Here is a 16,826-nt window from a genome sequence, read left to right on the forward strand (position 1 = left end):
AGTGAGTGTGGCTTTGCGTAATTGCTGTCGAGGAATACGCCACAAAAAAGAATGAGATCAGCACTAGCATCGACAACCATGCAAAAGCAAGCGCACATACATAAACACGCATGGATGGGAGGGGAGGGGCAGATGGTGTCGAGCAGCATTGGATGCTTCAGTACTCGATAAGCCACAGGAAGAGTGCAGCACACCGGAGAGCAGGGCATAGAGTCGGCCAAGAGGTGTTTCGGCATCTATTTCCATGGCGGCGTAGGGGCAGTGCTTAGCCCAGCACGTTCCTCCGCGAGCGAGATAGTCGCTTGAGCCACCGCGAAATTCCCAAAGGAGGACCGACGCTGAGGTCCAGCTCGGGCGGCAACCCGCCCGTAACCAGCATCGCTCAGCATGCCAAATTCGCAGTCGTCTGTGCGCCGGCGGGCAGAGCTCAAGGTGTAGGCAGAGGTATCTCGATTGCCTGCGACTGCAGGGGAAACGAACTCAGTCGGTGCGCTCGAAAAGGCACGACAATGCGACCACATCGACAGGGGCTTCCGATCCGCAGCAGTGGAAACAGTAACTCGCTCATCCTTCTCAGCGGCAACGGCGCAGCCTCGAACTGCGCTGCAGGCGTTGTCTGAACGGTAGCTCTGGTTAGCAGGACTGGGCACTTTCTTTGCTCCATGGTGCAAGTTCTCTTCCCATCCTGGCGCTGGACAAGAGCACGCCTCGCTGAAAAGGGCAGCACAGGCACGTACGAGTGAAACATCCACCAAGGCGGGCGTGAGTGCAGATGCGGCATTCTTGCCTTGCGGCTGCTGCAGTGTGGCAAGTAGCTTGCCATACACAACACCTTGCAGATCGGCAGACACGCAGAGCTGGCGTGCCATAGCATCGAAGTGCTCCAGGGTAGCTTGCGTCGCCGCGTGGGCTGACTCCATTGCCATGTGCAGCTCTTCTAGAGCCTCCACTGCGCTTGTGGGGGCGGAAGGGCTCGCTGCTGCAGCAGCCCGGGAACGCTCTTGCACACAACGCTGCTCCAGAATAGGAAGTAGTTGCGCGTGCATCGCGCTCAGAATGACACGTATCTCCGCCAGTGAGCTCAGCATGTCTCGTGCAAATGCAGCTTGCATCGAGGTTGGCTCAGCCATCAGCGACAGCCGATAGGTCGACACCTGGCGAACTTGTGCGTTGTCCAGCTCCGACCTTAGTCTCTTGTTTTCACGTGCCATTCTGTCGACCTCGGCCACAAGCCCCTCGATTCGCTCCTGCTTTTCGCTCACCGTATTCTGCAAGACTTTTTGTGCCCCTGCTATCACCGCATCATCCTGCAGCCCATTGCTTGTGAGGTCTGCATCGACAGCAGCTGCCCGCGTGAGCTCCTCGACCGCCCTGCTCTTCTCCGCTGCCAATGCCTCAGCTGCAGCTAGTTGAGTCACCAGCTTCTCATGTGTCGCCGCCATCTCCTTATACTGAGTCAGCAGCTTTCTAGCAGCGTCGGCACACTCTTCCTTCTCGGTGCTCGCTCGCTTGTAGCGGGACGCCAGGAGGGCCTTATCCTTGTCAGCTGTGTCGAGCCGCTTCTGCACCTCATCCAGCTCCTTGCGCAGTGTCTCAAGACGCACTACGTTTGCCTGAGCTTCTTCTGCCAGCTGAAAGCCGTCCTTCAGCTTCTTCACCGCGGCATCGCGCTCCTCCATGGATTTCGCCATCGACTTCTGCATGGATGCACATTCGTCCTTGAGACGCTGCAGCTCGCCCTTGCGGGAGAACAGAATCTGCTCTGTCTGCCGCACCTTCGCCAGCGCCGCCATCTTCTCCTTTGCCTCCTCCTTGTGCCTCTCCTCCCACTCCTTCACCTGCACCTTTAAAGCCTCGTTCTCCTCCTTCAACCAGTCTACAGGATAAGACGCCACAGCAAACTTCGTGGCTGACTCGCAGTGCACTCGCTTCAAGTCTAGCACGTGCCCCTCCTGCACTTGCTTCAGATCTGCGGTATGCTCATCTTTCAGCTTTTGAAGCTCCACGGCATGTGCTTCCGCAACGATCTTCGAATCTTCCCAAGCAATCCTCACCTTTTCACGAGCATCAGCTTCCGCCTTGTCAGCTCGCATGTGCTCAGCGTCCAGCTGAACCCTCAAATCCGCTACAGCTACACTGTGAATCTCATTTTCAGCCTTTTGCGTAGCCTCGACTTGGGCTACGCGCCTTTCGAACTCCGCCACCCGGCTCTCGTGCTGCTCGCGCTCTGCGGTCATGCTGGTGCGCAGCTCGGCGAGGCGCTGCTGCAGCGCAGACTCGCGCTCCTCCACAGTGGACTGGCTGGCAGCCGCGCGGTCGCGCTCCGTCTCCAGCTGCTGCTGCAGCTCCGCCACCCGGCTCTCGTGCTGCTCGCGCTCTGCGGTCATGCTGGTGCGCAGCTCGGCGAGGCGCTGCTGCAGCGCAGACTCGCGCTCCTCCACAGCGGACTGGCTGGCAGCCGCGCGGTCGCGCTCCGTCTCCAGCTGCTGCTGCAGCTCCGCCACCCGGCTCTCGTGCTGCTCGCGCTCTGCGGTCATGCTGGTGCGCAGCTCGGCGAGGCGCTGCTGCAGCGCAGACTCGCGCTCCTCCACAGCGGACTGGCTGGCAGCCGCGCGGTCGCGCTCCGTCTCCAGCTGCTGCTGCAGCTCCGCCACCCGGCTCTCGTGCTGCTCGCGCTCTGCGGTCATGCTGGTGCGCAGCTCGGCGAGGCGCTGCTGCAGCGCAGACTCGCGCTCCTCCACAGCGGACTGGCTGGCAGCCGCGCGGTCGCGCTCCGTCTCCAGCTGCTGCTGCAGCTCCGCCACCCGGCTCTCGTGCTGCTCGCGCTCTGCGGTCATGGTCAGTGTGAGGTTGCTGATATCCTGTTTTTGATGGTTGCACTGCTGTTCGGCAGCGGCGATGGTGGCAGCTGCTTGAGTATGCTGTGCTTCTAGTTCGTTGCGGAGGTCTTGCAGTCGAAGACGAGTTTCGTTTAGCTCGGCACGCAGGTCGCAGAGCTGTCTGTCGAGCGTGGTGACATGCTCCTCGTGGTGGAGCTTGAGGCTCATTATGGTGTCGGCGTGTTTGCGCTCGTTTTGGGCGCAGTTATCGAGCTGTGATTTCTGCTCTTCTATGTGTCCCTCTTGCTTCTTTATGGTGTCTTTCAGCTGCTCGATGCGCTGCTTGGCCGCATCCATCTCGTTGAGGTGGTTCTCGCGCTCCTGCTGCACCCACTGCCGGTTACTGCTGAGCTGAAGCTGTCGCTTCAGGTCGTCGATGCTGTCCTGCATAGCGTGCTGTTGACCGAGGAGTTCCGTTTCGCGGTTGTATTGGTTATGAATTGTGAGCTTCATCGCCTGTAGCTGCTGTTGATGATCAGCTTCAATCTCCTCTAGCGTCTGTTGGGTCAGCACAGCTTGGGAGTCGGTAGGTCGCGCCTGTGTCTCCTGCTCGCGCAGCGCTTGCTGAAGGAGCTGGTTCTGCAGCCTTAAGGCGTCAAAGTCATCCTTGTCCACATAGCCGCGAGGCGGTCGGGCGGCTTCTGATGCATCTTTGGCGGCGGCCAACGCGGATGACGGGGAGCTTGTGCTGTTCGAATTGTGCAACAGGGCTGCTTGAAACGCCTTGATCTCCTCTTCCTTCTTGGCAAAGGCGGCATCCTGCGATAGCTTCTCCTCCTGCGATAACCTCAGCTGAAGCCTGAGTGTCTGCACTTGGTCTTGCTGATCTTGGACTTGCTCCTCCGCCTCGCGCAGCTGATCCTGCAGGGCGGCGGCCCGCATGTGTTCCTCGCGCAACTCGTGCTTCAAGCTGTCTAACTCCGCGCGTAGCTTTCGAATAGCCGCACCAGCGTCTTGGTCCGCAACCTCCGATGAGTGCACCTCTACCACTGCGCATGGCGTGGTGGCGGCCGGGTGTTGGCGAGACTCCTCCAAGGCCGCCAGAAGCGCACGCTTCTCTTCTGCCATCATGTCTCGCTGCTCCTTCAGCTCCTCCACGGCTCGCTGCAGATCTGCAACGAGTCCGGCAGACTCGCCGCGCGAGTCTGGCATGCAGCCTAGCTCGTGGAGCATAACGCTGCTGCTTGGGGACGTGTTGGGCGAGCTGCTGTGGTGCGACCCTTCGGCGCGCTGCCAACCACCCCCGCTCCGCTCTTTTGCCGCAACGTACGCGCTGACAGACCTGAGAATCTTAGCCATCTGTCCTGCAATGGCGGCTGCCTTCACCGGACTGCCGGAGAGAGAGAGGTACGTGCTAAGGGCCGTCAATGCGTTCACGTTCTCATGAAGGGCAGTGGTGAGGCTGCGGTGGGCATGCGTGGTCAAGGCGTACTGCGCATTTTTCAGCGCCATCCCAATCGTCAGCTGCGCCTCCTTCAACTGCTGCGCAGTCTCCGCGGTGGGAGAGGCTAGGAAAGACGACGACATTATCGGCGCCAGGAGCCGGAGAGAGAAGGGAGGAGGGAGAGTACCCGCTCTGTGAGATATCTTGGCGGGACGATCCGCGCAGAGGACGAGGAGGGAGGCAAAGCAAACAAAAAAAGGGATGACAGCGATCGCCTTCTACGCAGAGCTTCGCCCGGCTTCAAAGGAGATGCATGTATGTGTGTGTGAGTACAGCATGCGTATAACTTTTTGTACGAGCACGTGAGAAGGGAGGAGGTAAACGGCCGTGTGTGTGTGTGTGTTTGTGCAGCGCGCGTCAATGACTCAACGATATAGGTTCCCTTCCGCTGCACGGACATCCAAGCGTGTTCTGCTCGACACCAGCGAAAGCAAGAGAAAAGAAGAGAAGGGTGGAGGAATAGATGCCGATGGATGCCTGATAGACACGCACACTCAGCGCATCAAATGCCCAACAGCAGCTGCAAGAGATGATAAAAGCAGAGCAAGGCACTGGCACGTGATCCTGGGTGTCACCCTCGCGCTGTCTCTTTTTTTCTCGCCACTGCGTGTTTGTGTGTGCGTGTATATATGTGTGTATGTGTGTGCGCGCGCGAGACTCCGCTTGTGGTTCCAACTGTGTGCTCCTGGTTGGGCAGTAACGCGGCACGCAGGCGTGGGTCAAGGGGAGGTGACCAGAGGAGACGGAGGGGCAGATGTAAGGCAGCGAGATTCGAAGTACAGTGCGTTAATCGTGGGGCGAGCATGGCCCATGGGGGGATGCACAGAAGACACGCGCACATAGCGACACTTGTACGCATCGCCGAGGCGGCGCCGCTCCGGTGCTTCGTCTTCGTTGCTGTCGATGCAGAAGCCGCCCACGCCCTTTGTGCAACCGTGTGCACGTGTGTCTGCACTGCAGCGATGTGTCATGTGATGCAGGGCGCACCTGTCTCCCATGCCCCGCCCCGCCCCACCCTCTCCCCTTCCGTCCGCCATCAATTAACAGGCATAGAGGAAGGCTGCGCGACAGCCATGCTGTGCATCTGTGCGTGTCATGCAGTGTTTGTGAAGAGACACATCAGCGAGTGAGAGAAGCGGAGAGAGGGTTGCGGGTGCGAGGGAGAGAGAGAGAGGTGCAGAGTTTCGCCTACATCGTCACCCGTGTTATCCTTCGTTCCCTTCACGTTGTTCACTAGAGAGGGAGGAGGACTATGTGTGTGTGTGTGTGTGTGTGACGGCGATGTGGCGATAAGTTCCGTCCAGGAGTGTTTTACTCGTATCAGCCTCCTGCACGGAAGGCTCAGCAATCCAAAACAAAAACATCACACACAAAGGCGAAGTGAGCCACATTAATAAAAAGGAAGTACGTGCATCGTTAAGGCACACACACACACACACACACGAATTGCTCAGTTCATGAAAGGACGTGAGACACCAACGAAAGTCCCGTTTTCCCATTGTGGACGCGTCTTGTTGGCCTCGTAGTGGCGCAGCGCGTCCAAGCGGCGCCGGTTCAGCGACTTGAGCCGACCTTTGATGTACTCCTTCCGCTTCTCCTCCTCCGTGTTACGAGGCAGCGTCACATGCGGCACCGCAGTCAGCGCGAATGCCTTGGACAACGCTTCGAGGTCCAGCCGGTGCACATCGAAGGTTTCCTTTAGGATATGGCTCTGATAGGCACCAACGTGTGCGCGAAACGCCGTCACAGCGCTCTTGGCGACCACCTCGTCCAGCTGCAGCACGTGCTCCAGCTTTTCCTGGATGCGTGGCAGTTTCTCTGGCATGGGATACTTCTCCATGTGGATGCCGTAGTTGGCGAGGTAGCGCACAAACGGCGCCTCTTCGGGCGTGAGAAAGAGAAGCGAGCTACCCACAGTGCCGGCGCGCGCCGTGCGTCCGATGCGGTGGATATACTCCGTCGGATCCAAAGGCGGGTCGTACTGGAGAATCCACGACACGTGCGGGATGTCCAGACCACGCGCTGCGACATCGGTGCAGAATAGCACCCCTGTCTTCCACTCGGTGAACATTTGAAACGTCTGCACACGCTGGCGGTGCTTCATGTGGCCGTGCAGCATCACAGTGTCATCGTGGAACCCAACGGAGCCCATCATCTGGCAGTGAAAGATGGCACTCGCGACGGTGGAGCAGAAGACCATTGCCTTCGCACGGCGCGCCACCTGCTTCACAAAGGTGTACAGCGCACGCAGGCGGTCTTGCGACGGCACAATGTAACCGAATTGGCGCAGCGTCGATGGAATCGCGTCCGCTTCTCCGGCGGCGTCCTCGCTGCAGGGATCGGTATCGCCCTCATCCTTGCGCCCGTGCTCCTTGTCCTCCACTTCTTCGCCGTCCTCGTCGGGGTCGTGATACACGCGGTAGGGTGCCATGCTCGCGCTTGCCTCTGCTGTCTCAGCGTCGCCCATGTCCACCACAGAAGGGGCATCGCCAGCGGTGCCAACGAAGAGCGGAAGACGCGAGAGGGAGAGGCGGGCAAGCTCATGCACCGACTTGGAGTTGGTGGCCGAGAACAAGAACGTCTGCCGCCCCTTCGGGATGCGTGTGATGACGGCGTCGAGGTCGCGCTGGAAGCCGTCAGCCAGCATGCGGTCCGCCTCATCCAGCACGAGAAGGCGCAGTCGCGACAAGTCCCACCCCTTGCAATGGAGAACGTGATCATGGATTCGGCCAGGTGTGCCAACGACGATGGACGCCATCCCCGACATGAGACGCCGGCGCTCCTCGCTGACCTTCGTGCCACCCGTAATGAGCTGCACGTGAAACTGAGCCCCACCAGCGGTGACCGGCACGGCTGCAATGTGCTTACACAACGTCGACAGAACCGAGTGCGTCTGCACGCACAGCTCTTTGGTGGGGGCCAGCAGCAGCCCTACAGTGGCGTGTGGGTATTTGTTTGCCGTGTTCTTGGCTAGGTGGAGAAGCGGTACGCAGAAGGCGAGAGTTTTGCCAGAGCCGGTACGCGCCTGACCGAGAAGGTCGTAGCCCTCCAGCGCGTACGGGATGCTGCGCTCCTGGATGCGGGTCATGCGGTGGAAGCCATTTTTCTGCAGGGCATCGACGACAACAGGGTCGAGGCCGATCAGTGGATGGCAGAAGGCGGCGCCGTGGGCGGCCTTGCGCCGCTGCTGGATAAGATCCACCTGTTCCTCCTCCTGATTGTCGAGCACTTCAGCCTTCGAAGATGCGTCCCTTCCCTTGCGTGTCTGAGCTGAACCTCTGTCGCCTGGTGCGCCAGCTGTTGCGGAGGATAGCGTCGTCGACTGATGGCCGGATGTGGCGCCCTTCGGGTCCTCGAACAGATCTTCGTGCGCATATTGGTGCCCGAGGTAGCTCTTCTCCACTTCTTCCGCAACATCCACCACGGAGTCTTCCGCAGCGCCGCGGCGCCGCTTGCGACTGGCGCTGCCGCCACCGGCCACCAGCGCCCCGAACTGCGACTGCTTCCGACGGCACTGATGCTCCTCCTGCATCTGCTCCAGCACCTCCATGTCTTGCATTCGGAAAAAGTCACTCTTCTTCATCTTCAGCTGGCCCATGGCATCCACAGGGAGGCGAAAGGGGCCGTCGCCCATCGCAACGACCCTGCTAGCAAGACCGTCGCCGACGCCCTCAGCCTCGTCGTCGTCCACACTGCCGCACCCCTGCGCTTGCTGCTGCCGTGCCAGCTCCTCACGTTGGCGCAGCTTTTTTCGGCGTCCCTTGATGCCCATGGCTGCCCCTATTCTCAACTCCACCAGGCAGTACTGCACAAGTGCTCAGTTGGAGAGCGTGTCGCCTGGCCTGGCAAAGCAGGTGAGCAGGGAGGTGTAGTGTGTGATGGTGCAACGCTCACCATGCAGAGAGCGAGGGCAGAGGAAAAGAGGTGTGTGCACATCGACATTGGAGAAGAGAAGGGTGCGAAGTGCACCAGTGACCGAAAAGGCATTGTATACATCGCCTACCTGTAGAGATCGGAGAAACGATTCAGCATCTTCTTTTCGCTTGGTGAGACTGATGGCTGGTGTGCGGAAAGTACACGATACGATCCCTTGCTACGCTCGCATGCAGTCTCAGTACTCATGAAGATTGATGGCATGTGTATACATATATGTAAACAACGGTGCTGCTGCTTTCTATCGGCAAGTGTCGCCAGTGCGCAAAGAAAGGCAGCAGCAGAGCGCCTCGCCTTCGTCTGCACGAATCGCTCGGTTAGCACGTTGGCGCCACTTCCTCCTTCTGCATGTTCGACGGTGCCTCACCGTTGCTGTCGTTCTACGTTTATGTACGCGCATACGTGAGCACGAAACGGGCTAAGAGAGTGTTCGGCCGGTGACAGGTGCGGTGGCGACCACCACCGCACACCACACACTGTGTTGCTCGCGGGCCCCCCTCTCTCTGGTTCATCCCCGCTCTCCTCCAGCACTGCGACAGGGTCGAACCGGTCGCGCAGATCATCCAGGGTCGAGAAGCAGCAGCACACCGTCACGTGCAACACAGAAATACGGAAGAGGCGAATCAGCGCGCGGGGCGTTTGAGGGCAGACTTCACCACTCGTGTTAAAGCAACTGGCAAGCAGGCGAGCCCGCTCGTGCGCGAACACACACAGAGGCATAATAGCACTCGCTGAGGGCGCAAACACACAAGCACACACACACACACACACACATATATATATATACATATATATATATATACCACACGCAGACAATCGTGCTCTACGAGTATTCGGAGAAGAGTCCGACGTACAGCACACCTGTCTTCATGGCCAGGCCTTTCCGGATGAGGACAGCCGGCTGCGCCTTGTTCGCCCACTTCATATGAGCCTCCTTCCAGAGGAACCACCCTTCCTTGCACTTTATGGCGCCGTAGCTTTCGTCACACTGAAGAAAGTAGCCGGTGCCGGGAGGGATGTGGACGTGGTGCTGCGTCGGCGGTGCGGCGTGGATGACCTCCGGCACGTAGTCCTCCGGTGCCTCCTCGTCCTCCCCCGGCTCCTCTGTTTGCACTGCCGTAGCTACACCACCGGCACGCGAGTGGCCATGACCCGGCTGCCGCTGCCCCTTCTCAGCCGCAGTTAAAGAAGCTGCGCGAGGTGACGTTGTGGTTGAATGAGGGACGGTGCCTTCGCCAGCTGCCTCGTAGGGTTGCTGCCGCAAGGGCAGGTGTGTGCCATCTGTGCCTGCCGTGCCGCGCTCGTTCACCGCAAGGACAGACCGGTATCTAGCCCGCCGTGTCGTCTCCTGCGCAGCGCTGTCGCTGGTACGGCTGGATAGCAGTGAACGAAAAATAGCCGCCGGTGCACGGTAAAAGCGGACGCATCGATGAGGTTGCTGTGACTGGTGCTGACGCATGCACGTGGACGCCCCCCTCTGCGGATGTCCGCTTCGCTCCACCTCAGCCAACTCTTCGCACACGCACGCCGGTGCCAGTACCGGGTTCACCACTTGTGTGAAGGTGCAGGGAATGCGTAGTGTGTTCTCCGCCTCCGTGAGCAGCTGAAGGCCTGCAGGGCTGAAGATGTCCAGGTCAACATGTTTGCCTGCCACGACGCCGACGGGAACGTCGCTGTCCTCGCTAGCCAAGGTCACTGTGGCAGCCGACATCTTTTCGTGCCTTGCTTCCGCGCACTCGCTGTACTGCTGCAAAGTGCCCTGCGACTTGGCACGCTTGAGCAGAATCCGCCGCAACGCGCGGTGCACTAGCTGGTTGCGCACCGGGGTGCTACCCTTGTCGAGCGTGGCATTCACCGAGGGCTGGAAGTAGTCCCCGCCGACGAAGGCGCGCCAGACACCGAACGCTTCGGCTGCGTCCATACTACTGAAGCGAATCACTGCTGCATCCTTCGGCAACAGAGGTGCATGGTAGGGATCCTCGGAGAAGTCGGCGTAGGTGGGATACGCCTGCACCTGCGCAAACTTCCAGCTGTACGTAAAGCTGTCTGGCCAGTCGCAGTACGGGCTCAGCACCGACGCTGGGAAGACCTCCGCGCACTTCATGGTGGTTGTGACGCCCATCTCCGCTGCCGCACTGAGAGAGACCGTCTTCTTGCTCACTGGCGCGCCTTTGCACTCTGCCGGTGCCGCGGCACTGCAAGCCGGTATTGCCGGTGCAGCAGCAGCAGCATTAGGAGGGCTCCCCACATTCTGGAAGAATAACGAACGAAGCGTTCTGCTGGCGGCGTGCACCGCCTCGGGGGTGATAAGGGTGGGGGCACGGCACAGCGTCATCCAGGGTTGACAGCAGCGGGGGTGGCACACATCTGCACCATTTGTGCTGGGAGATTCTTCAGAGTTACCAAGGCCGTGACGCAGAGTCGTGTCATCTAACGTGTGCACCATTTGGCGAACGCGCACCGCGGAGCAGTTCTCCGACGAGGCTGGCAAGGACGACAAGAACGGCAGCTTGGTGGCGCTGAAGAGCGTATTCGTCAGCATGTGTGTGCCGTGCGACGTAGCCGAGCCCGGCGCCGCGCCGCGGCCGCCGGGACGGTGCACGAGCGGTGTCAGACTGCGCTGACGCAGCGCAAACCACGACGGTGATGTGGCGCCGTTGGTGGATTTAGCCTTGGTCGAACGACAGTCGACGCCGTCTTGGTGAGTTTGTGATTGACTACGGCTGCAGCCGTGGGACCATGACGCGGACGGCCGCGCTGAGAGCGAGGGGGGCGCAAGCACAGAAACGACGCCGGTCGTCGCTGATGGCCGCCATGCTGGTGGAGCTTCGCCAAATATAAGGTCGCATAGGCCAGCGGCACCGATCTGGGTGACCAGCGGGAAGTACAAGCGAATGTCCATGTCGAGGGGGATGGGCACCTCGCACTGCCAGAGCACGTTCCCCGAGTCCATTGCCGTCTGCTCGGGTTTCATCTGAGTGATGCTCACGCCGCCCAACGTCTCGTTGCGACACAGTGCAGTGAAGATGGGGCTGGCACCACGGTAGCGCGGGAGCAGCGAGGGGTGCATATTGATCACGGGTGGCAGCACACGCAGCAGGCGCTTCGGCAGGAAGTAGCGGAAAGAGACAACAACAGTGAGGTCGTAGTCCGCCAGTGAACGCCCCTGTGCGACCCATGTGTGCGGAGTCGCAGAGGACGCAGAAGATGGCGAAGAGCCCTTAGTGTTGGGCTTGCCATTCGCTGGGGGCAAAAGAGCGCCGGCTCCGCAGCGCGGCGATGACGGCAGCGCATGTGAGGCCCGGTGGCTCGGCATAGGGGGGCTCCTGTAAAGGTGATGCGCGTGTGAGCCTGTCGTACTGGTTGTCACGTCTTTCCTGCTGGCCAGCATCTCCTTCAGCAAGGCGCTCAGCGACAGCGACTTCGGGTCATCCACGGGGATGATTGGCAATCCGTGCTCGACGCAGTACCGCACCACTGGGTACTGGCGCGTGAACTTCTTGGCTGCCTCCTCCGGCGTCATGCCGCGCGGAAGCGCCGGACACACCACTGTGATGTGATCACGCACGAATGCGTCCACCTCTGCCATGGCTTCTTCGTCCTTGGCCGCGCGCCGTCCCTGCGATGACGACGCTGCAGCCAAGGATGGCCACTGCACATCACCTGTGTCGCCACGGCTGCTGCCTGCCTTCGAGCACCGCAGCGCATTTGCCACGATGCAGCGCATCCGTGCGTGAATGGCTTCGAGTGAGGTGACTGAGACCACATCGCCGCCGAACACCAGTAGGCGCGGGACTCGCACACAAGCAGGCGGAGCAGCTTCCCGGACGCGCAGCTGCTCCACCACGGAAGTCATCGTGGAGTCGGACGTAGCCGTGGCGGTGAAGGGCGCGGGGGAAGAAAGGGCGGAGCCGGCGACTCTCACCGTATCGATCGGGCAGGTGTTTACGCCGGCATCAACTGTGCTGTTGTGTGCATTCACTCGCGCCTGCGAACGTGCTCCGGAGTGAGACAGAGAAATTGCGGTGTAGGTGCGGGGCGTTCCGGCACGAACCGCTGCCAGTCCAGTGTGCCGTGTTCGAAAGCATGCTCGCTGGCCACTGCTGCACCCGCGACACTTGTGAAGAGCAACAGCAGCGAGAGCAAAGGTCATGGAGCTGCGAGTGAGGGGGGGCATTGCGTGCATACGGTGAAGGAAGACAATACACCGATAATCGTGCACCACCACCATCACCACCACTTGACGGAGACGGGTCCGGGTAGAAGAGAGAAGAAGCCTTATGTGAAGAGTGTGTGTGTGTGCACCAACAGCTCGAAGGTCAGGGAGCACAAAGGAGAGAGGCAAAACACACGCTCACTCACGCAGGCAAAGACGGGCCCGCCCATACTACAGGGCGGTGCGATTCGTTCTCTCCGGTATTTTGTAATCCACAGCGAGAGGGACGTGTGACGCGCACGCACGCAAAAACACGGCTGACGGTGCGCCCGCGCTGATGGAGCTTGCACACACGTGCAGGGGAAGGAAAATCCGCCGCTGAGACAGGGGTGGCGCCCAAGTCTACACACATACATACACTTACATAGAGTCACACACAGCGCGTGCTCAATCTCGTGCACCGACTGCGGGACTAGTTTAGTGGAGCGAGCGAAGGGGTCGCGAGAACGGTCACATTAATGTGTGGGCTACCGAAAAGGTTTTGGAATACGGTGGGTGTCGAAGAAACGAAATAGAAGTGAAGACAGACAAGAGAGGATTGCAGAGAGCGAGAGATGAAAGAGGGGCAACGATGCCACCGACGCCTCCGCGAAAACGGAAGCCGCTTCCAAACATCAGGAGACACATATTTGTGGGTGCGTACATGAAGAAACCACTTTTGGCGCCAGCACATTGCACAACTCACCGCACGAGCCTCTTGGTGCGTCCCCTTTAGGACAGCATCGTCGGACCGGTGGTAATCATTGCTGTGTCGACCGGGCCGTGTACACACGGCGCGATTCTTTTGCGTGGCCACCACACAACCACACTCATGCTGCCATGTGCTTTGTGGCGTCCGCGCGCGTATCCCGTAACCTGCTAATGCCCTTGACTCCCTTTGTCGTCGCTGCTGTCACACAAAAGTGAGAGGCGGGAGAGGGGGTGTGGGGAGAAGAGGCACTTCTAGAGGCATCTCGGTAGACTGTCCTCTTGCCCTCCGCCACAACTGCCCGCACCACCTTCCCACACCTTGCTTCGTTTCGTATGGCTGCGGCCCTCAAGTGTTCGTTACCACACCATGTCTAATACATTCGTTGTATATGAATAGAGAGAGAGAGAGATGCATGCATACATGTGTCTGTATGCTGCTAGGTTGTTTCGCTCAATTTTTGTGTGTGTGCGTGTGTGTGTCCGCGGGGAAACGTTTCTGGCAGCTACAAGAAAAGGACGGGAGGGCGTGAGGAGGGGCATCGCGTCTATGGCCGTACAGAAAACAATTTGAGAGAGGGAGAGGAAGAGCGAGAAGTAGCAAAGCGAGAACGAAAACACAGAAATCACAGCGGAAGTCAACACGCACGGACACAGACACACACACATATACACAACGAGCGCAACAGAAAAAGAGAGCATCGGGCCCTCAAAGCAGACAACGGAGGGTGGGGGAGGGGCGTGTGAGGTCAAGGCGAAGGGTGAAGGACGGGGGAGGACAGACACTGACCTAAACGAAGCTGCACGCATGCAGAGAAGAGAGAGAACGACGAACAAGCACCACGCTTAAGCCAGGGCAATGAAGAAGGAGGAGAGGAGCCGAGCAAGACTAAAAGCAGCAATATGTGACAGGCACATGCACACGATGGCATATGTGTCCATAGAGAAGTACGCAAGCGCCTCAGCAATGAATAAGAGGCGCCAGAGAAACATGAATAAAAAAGTATCGAGGCAGAGGAGAAGGACACCCACATGCGCGCGCAAGTGAAAGAACACCAGATAGCGTGCACACACCCTGTGTTTGGTGCGAGCGCGCAAGCATGCATTTGAGGGCACAGACGGACTGCTTGGTATCGAGCAAGCACAGACGCGGATAAAGACGAAGAGAAGAGCGCGGAGCGAGAGCACAAGGGGTGAAGAGAGCGGTTCGGCAATGAAAAGGGCAACGGTGACCACTACATCCAACATCGAGCAAAGAGAAGCAGTCAAGCAGGGGGAGAGGCAGAACGAGGAGGCGGAGAAACAGCGCACAGGAAAGCGAAAGAAAGCATATGCTGCGTGTTACCCATCGGGCAGGAGACGCCGGCGGATCACTCAGCAGCACCAACCATCAGCAGTACCCTTGAAGATCACCTTCGGTGTAAACGAGCGATGCACGCGCACAAGCACGGCAACACGCACGCTCACACAGATAGCGCGCACGAAATATGCAAGGAAAGACAATCTGTAAAGCGCACCCTCGCCACAACCGTGGGGATAGAAGAGGGTACGGATACATGGAAAAAGCTGAAGGGGCAGGCAGACAGCAAGAGCAACAACTGCGGCGGCTTTCATTTCCATTCTTTTTTTTTTGGGGGGGGGGGGGTTCTTGTTTCGGTTCTGTTGGCGGTTCCTTTCGGTTTGTATGTTTGCATGCACGTGCGTGTACGCTTTGTGTTTTTTTCTTTTGGCACGTCGCAGAGACAGCCCCACCACCACTGGAAGGAGCGGCGGCACTTGCTGCCGGCACTTAGCGTTTCGGCAAGGAAGTGGAAAAGAGGTGGAGGGTGGTGCGGAAACCAAAGAGAAAATCAAAAACAGAAGCATCAGATCGCGGCACACACACACACACTATACACTATACACTACACAAGTACGCAGTTAAAGAGCGGGAAAAAAGATAGGTGAGATGGTGGAGGGGGGCGGGGGGCGGGCGGGCGCCGTGAAGGGGGCAAGATAAATAGGAACGCCGCAGCCGCTGAGAGCGAACGAATAAAAAAGGGGGGCGGAGGCATTGCACTCGAAGAGATGCACGGGAAAAAAAGATTTGAAAGAATGGAGAGAGAGAGCAGCGTGCACGGACCGATGCACAAGCTAGAACGAATAAAGAAAAAAAAAACGTGACAACACACAGACAGAGGGAGGGAGGGAGGGAGCTACTCTCAAAGGAAGTAGATGAGCCAGCAGAGAAAATTATAAGGAGGTGAGAAGAAGCGCGACACAGATAGACGTTTATAAAGGAGCGTCCTGAGCCCCACCCCACCCCATCTGTGAGTGCCATGCAGAGAGGGAAAAAGGAAAAGCAAGGAGGATAAAGAGAGTGCGAGACGCACCGGTACCATCATTAATACACCGATGCCAAAGTAAAAAAAAATGTTACTGACCTGTACTCGTGCATACGCCTCTTTCTGTCCTGTAATGGCTCAAGATGAGGCCACGAGAACACACCGCTCAAACAACAAAACAAGACCAAATAAAAAGATCGCGCAAGGCAGCATACAGCGCGGGGAATGGCGAGAGAAGGAAGCACGACAACGCCTTAAGGACTGAGGAAAGAGGACGAGAACACACTACCCTTGTGAGTAGGCAAGGCCAAAGAGAAAGTGAGTAAGAGAGAAACAGTCTCTGCGGGGGGGGGGGGGGGCAAACAAGCAGTCGAGTAGAGCCATTGAAGGTCGTCTGCACCTGGGAGGGGATCAGAAGAGTGGAAGGCAGGGAGGAAACAATGACGGGCACACACGCACACAATAAAAGAAAAAATGAAATTAGGCGTAACGATGATCAGCCTACTATCGCTGGTGTTTTTCCTCCTTGTGTGTGTGTGTGTGTGTGTGTGTGTATGCGTGTGTGGCACAGAAGAGAAAGGGGCAGTTGGAACAAAACAACGAAAGGCACGCCTTTCGGATGATTCTTGTTGCTGCATCTCTCTACCTCTCCGCATGCCTCTTCAGAGGTCTCTTCTGTTTGGCCCGTGCCTCGCCTTCCTTTCTGATGCTCCGCGCTTTGTTGCCATACACATGCGTGTGCATTTTTATGTTGAGTGGGAAGTACGTACCATAAGACAGGCGATCTCTTGGACGTAGCGGCGAGCGCCAACGGAAAAAAAAACGTGTGTGCGCGCACACACACACAGACAGATGCGTACAAACATGCACACACACGTGCTCGTACACTTGCACCACAGTCTCCTCCTCTATGGACAATGCAGGTGGAAGCGACGAGAGCGAGAAAGAGAGAGAGAGGGAGACAACACAAGAGATACGCATACATGTGTAACGAGGAACCAAATCGAAACCCAACGAAAGAAAAAGGCGCGTCTGCCGTGAGAGGGAGATCGCACGAAGAGACGCGAGCGGCGCAACGCGAGCAAGGGGGTTCGACAACAAAAAAAAACGCATTCGTGCGTATAACGACGTGCATGCATCTTTCAGCTGTGTGGGTCAGAACGCGCTGAAAAAAAGGAGAGGGCAAGAGGCCGACAAGACAAAACTGTTTGAGGAGGGGGAGGGGGGCGGTCGACTGCCAGTTTCACGTTGGCTGGACGGAGGAGGGTAAAGTGCCATTCTGGCAGCGAAAGAGGAAAAGCTAACCACAGTCATGAAGAAAAAAATTTAGCAGGTAGGGTACG

General features: G+C 58.4%; 3 protein-coding genes across 3 annotated transcripts; all 3 read right to left on the minus strand.

The window, feature by feature from the left end:
• Positions 1 to 236: 236 nt before the first annotated feature.
• LMJF_32_2220 (hypothetical protein) lies at positions 237 to 4,406 on the minus strand (the record flags this gene model as incomplete). The annotated part of the gene is made up of 1 exon (XM_001685493.1): positions 237 to 4,406. One exon carries the CDS (start codon positions 4,404 to 4,406, stop codon positions 237 to 239), a length of 4,170 nt encoding a protein of 1,389 aa, XP_001685545.1.
• Positions 4,407 to 5,773: 1,367 nt separating this feature from the next.
• LMJF_32_2230 (putative ATP-dependent RNA helicase) lies at positions 5,774 to 8,095 on the minus strand (the record flags this gene model as incomplete). Its single annotated transcript, XM_001685494.1, has 1 exon — positions 5,774 to 8,095. The coding sequence occupies one exon, from the start codon at positions 8,093 to 8,095 to the stop codon at positions 5,774 to 5,776; it is 2,322 nt and encodes a 773-aa protein (XP_001685546.1).
• A 984-nt stretch (positions 8,096 to 9,079) lies between these two features.
• Positions 9,080 to 11,983, minus strand: LMJF_32_2240 (putative methionyl-tRNA formyltransferase; the record flags this gene model as incomplete). Its single annotated transcript, XM_001685495.1, has 1 exon — positions 9,080 to 11,983. The coding sequence occupies one exon, from the start codon at positions 11,981 to 11,983 to the stop codon at positions 9,080 to 9,082; it is 2,904 nt and encodes a 967-aa protein (XP_001685547.1).
• Positions 11,984 to 16,826: the final 4,843 nt, after the last annotated feature.

The sequence above is a fragment of the Leishmania major genome, chromosome 32 (genome assembly GCF_000002725.2).
Source record: "Leishmania major strain Friedlin complete genome, chromosome 32".
Classification (NCBI taxonomy): domain Eukaryota; phylum Euglenozoa; class Kinetoplastea; order Trypanosomatida; family Trypanosomatidae; genus Leishmania; species Leishmania major.